This window comes from Nicotiana tomentosiformis, chromosome 3 (genome assembly GCF_000390325.3).
Source record: "Nicotiana tomentosiformis chromosome 3, ASM39032v3, whole genome shotgun sequence".
NCBI lineage: Eukaryota > Viridiplantae > Streptophyta > Magnoliopsida > Solanales > Solanaceae > Nicotiana > Nicotiana tomentosiformis.
In genome coordinates this window covers 9545777-9552320 of record NC_090814.1, presented here as the reverse complement: position 1 = coordinate 9552320, position 6544 = coordinate 9545777, and the positions used below count along the sequence as shown (strand labels likewise).

The 6544-nt window shown below is 40.9% G+C and overlaps 1 protein-coding gene and 1 non-coding gene across 2 annotated transcripts; one reads left to right on the top strand and one right to left on the bottom strand.

Moving 5' to 3' along the window:
• Positions 1 to 1533: 1533 nt before the first annotated feature.
• On the bottom strand, positions 1534 to 1638 carry LOC117281428 (small nucleolar RNA R71). Its single transcript, XR_004512058.1, has one exon. It is a non-coding gene; the product is annotated as a small nucleolar RNA R71 (small nucleolar RNA).
• A 165-nt stretch (positions 1639 to 1803) lies between these two features.
• On the top strand, positions 1804 to 3176 carry LOC104116068 (uncharacterized). The gene is made up of 2 exons (XM_070197940.1): positions 1804 to 2125; positions 2548 to 3176. The coding sequence occupies exons 1-2, from the start codon at positions 1804 to 1806 to the stop codon at positions 3174 to 3176; spliced, it is 951 nt and encodes a 316-aa protein (XP_070054041.1).
• Positions 3177 to 6544: the final 3368 nt, after the last annotated feature.

The following is a 6544-nucleotide window of genomic DNA, read 5'->3' as shown; positions in this document are numbered from 1 at the left end:
TAGGTCTCTTCCCTACACATATAAATAGTCATCAAACACCATTTTTCGGGAGTTATGCAGCCGGAGGCAAGAACATCACGTGGACAGCTTTTGGAGGAGAAAATCATAGAGTTCTTCATCCCTTTATCTTTTCCTTGTAATTTATTTATGCAAAATACTTGGAAAATTGTTACCACGAACATGAGTGGCTAAAACCCATAGTTCTGGGGTTGTGATTTAGCCATGAATATTGTTGTTTTATGCTGACTTAACCTTTATTACAATTCACTAATATATGATTGTTTATTCAATTCAGTGATTAATTACTTAATTGTCTGGCCAGCAGTTAGGTTCTATTTACTATCTATGCTATGCTTGGGAAAGCCATGTTTAGATTAGAGAAGAATTGAAGAGAGCATGATCTTAACTCTTAGGGGGCCAGGGGGGATTTGTGGTTAGGATATGAATATACATAGTCACCGTGCTTAATTAAATATCATAATCTTAATGTATTCTTGATAGATTGATTTCATAGTAATATAGACGTTAATCTATTTTGAATAGGCGAGTAGTACTTCGGGAGAAGGATATGAGAGCAATTGTTCGATTAATTAGCAATCATGAGTGAATTGTATGAAAGGGAGAGTTCTAGAACACAATAGGAGTGGTGAATCGATCACAACCCTGGAATATTTGTCTCTACTGAATACACCACAATTATTTTGTTACTTGATAATTTAGTTACTACTTAGAATCATAGTTTAGTATAATCACATTCTTGAACTCGATTTTGACTTGACTAAATAACAATCTTGGTGATTTTAGTGGGTACTTGATACAAGTCTCTGTGGGTTTGACACTCGACTTATAATTTTATTACTTGTACGACCACGTATACTTGCGTGTACGTTTGGGAGCAACAAGTTTTTGGCGTCGTTGCCGGGGACTTGAATATCAACTACTTTCTAGTTTTTGCTTTAATTGTTTATTTCGTCAAGTCTAACGTTACTTGATTGTTGCTCTGATCTCAGGAACTTCGATTGAATGCGCAGGGTCAAAAGCCAGGACAAACTTAAAGGCTTTGACCACGAACCTAAGAGAACATTTCATAGGAGGTTGAGGGAAGCAAGGGATACAAATAATCTTCAGGCACTTGTTTAATTTCATGTGAACATGGCAGAGGAGCAACACATGGCTTTTCAGGAAGTGGCGATGCCCAGCATTGCTAATGTCACCTCTAACATTATTTTGCCCAGAATCACTAGGCACTTTGAGCTGAAACAAAGCATGATCCAACTACTTCATGCGAATGGGCAGTTTATGGGTCTTCCACACGAGGATCCACAACAGCATATCCTGAACGTCTTGGAGATTAGTGATACTTACATCACTAACGGGGACACTCCAGACTATGTGAGGCTCACACTTTTCCCATTCTCTCTATTGGGCGAAGCAAAGCGATGGCCGAAGGCAGAACCAGCTAATTCTATTTCATCATGGAATGATCTGGCAAGGAAATTTCCGGTAAGGTTCTTCCCTTCAGGCAAAGCTGCAAAGATCAGAAGTGAGATAGTCGCCTTCAAACAGAAAGCGGGGGAGTCTCTATATTCCACTTGGAAGAGGTTCAAGGGGCTGCTCAAAGATTGTCCTCATCATAATCAGACAAACGAAGTGTTAGCTCACACTTTCATATAAGGGCTACATCCTGAGACAAAAATTGTAGTAGATGCTGCAGTTGGAGGTCAAGTGTTTGAGAAAAGCTTTGACGAGATATATGAATTATTAAACAAATTCTCCAAAAGCAATCCGGATTGGCAAGGAGAAATGGACAGACACACAGTGCAAAAATCTGCAGGGGTTCTCGAGTTAGATGCCGTCTCTGCATTATCAGTGCATATTTCTAAGCTGACCAACCAAGTCAATCAGATGACCTTGGTTATTAACAATCAACAAGATCAACCAGTGCAACAAGTTCAAGTGTTTTGTGAAGTATGTGGAGAGGTTCACACGAGCGACTTATGGCCAGTTAATCCAGAGTCTGTCTTCTTTGTGGGTAATGCAAATAGGGGCCAGACAAACCAATATGGGAACACTTACAATCCCAACTGGAGAAACCATCCAAACTTCTCTTGGGGTGGAAATCAAGGTGCTCAAAATCAATACCAACCACAATCACCTCAATAACAATATAGACCACCTCAGGCTTAACAACAGGAAAACTCAACAAATCACGTTGAGGAAATGATGAATAAATTGATGGCTGGCCAACAAGCCCACATCCCAGAGATGATAAAGAAGTGATGGTTGACCAGCAGGCCCAAGCCGCATCAGTGAGAAATTTGGAGTGCCAAATGGGACAACTTGCCAGTGCCCAAAATACTCGACCAGTTGGAGCTCTTCCAAGTGACACTGAGGCTAATCTTAAGGCATCTATTAATTCTATTTTATTACAGAATGTGAGATAATTAGAAGAAGTCTAGTCGGAAAAGAGAAAACAAGTGACCTTTAATGAGAAGCCGGCCACTATAGAGTCAGAATCAGAAAAATAAAAGGAGTCTGAAAAGCCAGATGAAGAGGCGGTGGCTAAGCAACCCCCACCATTAGTTGCGAGACCACCACCTTCGTTCCCTCAAAGATTGCAGAAAGTGAAGGATAATGCCGCGTATAAACAATTTCTTGATATTTTGAAGCAAGTGCAAATAAATATTCCACTGGTAGACATCCCGCAAGAAGTGCCCAAATATGCAAAAGACATCAAGGACATAGTGGAAAATAAAAGGAAGCTAACTGAATTCGAGACTGTGGCACTCACTAAGGAATGTAGCTCTAGAATCCAAAGCAAGCTACCTCAGAAATTGGAGGATCCAGGTAGTTTCACTATCCAAATCTCGATTGGTAAGCATACAGTCGGGCAAGATTTGTGTGATCTTGGAGTGAGCATCAATCTGATGCCGTTATCTGTGTTCAGACAGTTGGGTTTGGGTGAGCCGCACCCAACAACGGTAATCTTACAGTTGGCTGATCGCTCCCTTGCTCATACGGAAGGAGTGATTGAAGATGTGTTAGTTCAAGTTGGGTCTTTTATTTTCCCTGCTGATTTCATTATCTTGGACTACGAGCCTGATCAGGAAGTCCCATTTATTTTGGGGCATCCATTATTATCCACAGGCCGAGCTATTATTGATGTATGCGAATGAAAGATGATGATGAGAGTAGGTGATCAAGTGGAGGTATTTAATGTGTACAAAGCACTCAGATTGCCAGCCCACTATGAAGAGCTATCCATGATTTATGTAGTGGAAAGCAATGCAATGTCATTGGTGCCTTATATGAGCCCCATAGATCCTCTTGAACGAGCTTTGATTGGGAATGAAAAAGACATTAAAGATAAGATGATGGGCGAAATTGAACAAGTACTTGATATACATCATGAAATTATGTCCATGGGTTGGGAAGTTTGTGGAGTTGGGCAGGCCTGTTACTCTGACCCTTCCTAAGCCATTTATTGAGGAAGTTCCAAAGCTAGAATTAAAGCCCCTTCCAGCACATCTATGCTATGCTTATTTGGGGAACTCTGAAACATTGCCAGTAATTATCTCATCCAGGCTGACTAATGTACAAGAAGAAAAATTGCTCAGAGTACTTCGCGAGCATAAAAAGGCTATAGGGTGGATAATTGTTGACATCAAAGGAATTAGTCCATCATTTTGCATGCATAAAATCTTTATGGAAGATGGACACCACCCCAGTGTTGAGCAGCAGAGGAGATTGAATCCTATCATGAAAGAAGTCGTGAAAAAGAAAGTAATTAAGTGGCTCGATGCTGGTATCATCTTTCCCATCTGTGACAGCAGCTGGGTAAGCCCAGTACAATGTGTGCCTAAAAAGGGAGGGATGATTGTGGTTGAGAATGAAAAAAATGAGCTAATTCCTACTCGCACTGTGAAGGGGTGGAGAGTTTGCATTGATTACAGAAAGCTCAACAAAGCAACCCGCAAGGACCACTTCCTGTTTCCATTCATTGACCAAATGTTGGACAGATTGGCGGGGCATGATTATTATTGCTTCCTTGATGGTTATTTGGGGTACAACCAGATCATTATATGCCCAGATGATCAGGAGAAGACCACATTTACTTGTCCTTATGGCACTTTCGCCTTCAAGCGAATGCGGTTTGGTCTTTGTAATGCACTAGCTACTTTCCAGCGATGCATGATGGTTATTTTCACTGATATGGTGGAAAAATTTGTGGAAGTTTTTATGGATGATTTTTCAGTCTTTGTGTCTTCTTATGATGATTGTTTGAAGAATTTGAGCAAGGTGTTGGCCCGTTGTGAAGAAACAAATCTGGTATTGAATTGGGAAAAGTGCCATTTTATGGTGCAGGAATGCATCATGTTAGGTCACAGAGTGTCTAGGAGCGGCATTGAAGTTGATAAGGCGAAGGTGGAGGCGATTGAAAAATTACTTCCACCCATTTCTGTGAAGGGTGTCCGGAGTTTCTTGGGACACGCGGGATTCTATCGACGCTTTATTAAAGATTTTTCTAAAATTGCTACTCCTTTGTGCATGTTGCTTGAAAAAGATGTGACTTTCAATTTTGACGGCGCCTGCCTGAAAGCATTTTAAGAGCTCAAAAAGAAGCTGGTGGTTGCCCCTATTATTGCCGCACCAGATTGGTACTTACCATTTGAGTTTATGTGTGATGCAAGTGACCATGCTATTGGGGCAGTGCTAGGCCAGAGGAAGGACAAAATATTTTATTCCATCTACTATGCGAGTAAGACTCTTGATGATGCGTAGCTGAATTACACCACCACTGAAAAGGAGTTGTTAGCTATGGTGTGGGCATTTGAGAAATTTCCGGCATACTTAGTGGGAACAAAAGTCATAGTCCATACCGATTATGCAACAATCAGGTATCTATTTACAAAGAAGGAATCTAAGGCTAGATTGATGCGCTGAGTTTGCAGGAATTTGATGTGGAAATACGAGATCGAAAGGGCGCAGATAACCAAATAGCTGACCATCTATCAAGGCTGGAAAATCACGACCACGTGGAGGAGGGTGACCAAATTAAAGAAGTATTTCCTGATGAGCAACTTTTGTTATCACCCAAGACCCTCCCCCATGGTACGCGAACTATGTGAATTATCTGGTGAGCGAGGAACTTCCACCTGAAATTGAATCTGAAGCTAGAAAGAGGTTTCTACATGATGTGAACTTCTACTATTGGGATGAGCCATATTTGTACAAGCAGTGTGCTGACCAAATGATGAGGTGATGCATACCTGAAAAGAAGGTCGAACTAGTGTTATATGATTGTCATGCATCACCCTATGGGGGCCATCATGGAGGCGATAGAACAACTGCAAAGGTATTATAATCCGGTTTATTTTGGCCAACATTATTCAAGTATGTCCATGCATTTGTTAAGAAGTGTGACCAGTGTCAGAGAACAGGAACAATCACAAAGAGGAATGAAATGCCTTTGAAAAACATCCCGGAGGTCGAGAATTTTGATGTGTGGGGGATAGATTTTATGGGACTATTCCCATTGTCCAGAGGAAACAAATACATTTTGCTAGCAGTTGACTACGTGTCAAAATGGGTAGAGGCGATCACATTGCCAACGAATGATGCCATGGTGGTAGCCGCATTTGTGAAAAAGAACAATTTTCGATTTTCGGGACTCCACGTGCTTTGATTAGTGATGAAGGGACACAATTTTGCAATCGGTTGTTTAATAACCTTCTATCTAAATATGGAGTCCGCCATAGAGTTGCAATGTCATATCATCCTCAAACAAGTGGACAAGCTGAGGTATCTAATAGAGAAATAAAGCAAATCTTTGAAAAGACGGTGAGTGTGAATAGAAAAGATTGGGCTGCAAAGCTAGATGATCCTTTGTGGGCATATAGAACTGCATACAGAATGCCATTTGGGGCGTCGTCGTATAGGCTATTTTATGGGAAGGCATGTCACTTGCATGTTGAACTTGAACACAAAGCATATTGGGCCATTAAGAAGTTAAATATGGACCTTGAAGTTGCGGGCGAGACAAGACTCTTACAGTTGAATGAGTTAGATGAGTTCAGGCTGCACTCTTATGAAAATGCTAAGCTTTACAAAGAAAAGACAAAAAGATGGCATGACAAGCATATCAAACCGCGTCACTTCGAACCAGGCCAACATGTATTATTGTTAAATTCTAGACTAAAGCCATTTCCTGGGAAGTTAAAATCGAGATGGTCCCGTTTGAGGTAGTGAGAGTCACTCCTTATGGTGCAATTGAGCTGCGAGCTTTGAATGGTGAAAGAATTTTTTTTTGGTGAATGGACACATAGTAAAGCATTATTGGGGAGGAATAATTGATCGTGAGAAGACCAAGGTTGTACTTGCTGATGAGTAAGCGAGATTCTGCGTCGTGCTGCGACGTTAAATCAGGCGCTTGTTGGGAGGCAACCCATCTTTACTGCTTTCATTTTTTTCTATTTTTTTCTTATTATTGTTGTAGTATTTGTTTTTATTTTGTAGGATTATAAGCATAAGAGGCAAAGCCATG

Bases quoted from the DNA above. Each gene is read 5' to 3' on its own strand.
- LOC104116068 (XM_070197940.1), top strand. From the start codon at position 1,804: ATGGACAGACACACAGTGCAAAAATCTGCAGGGGTTCTCGAGTTAGAT. The intron at 2,126-2,547 runs GTGCTCAAAATC...CTGAAAAGCCAG, and splicing joins CTCTTGGGGTGGAAATCAAG to ATGAAGAGGCGGTGGCTAAG.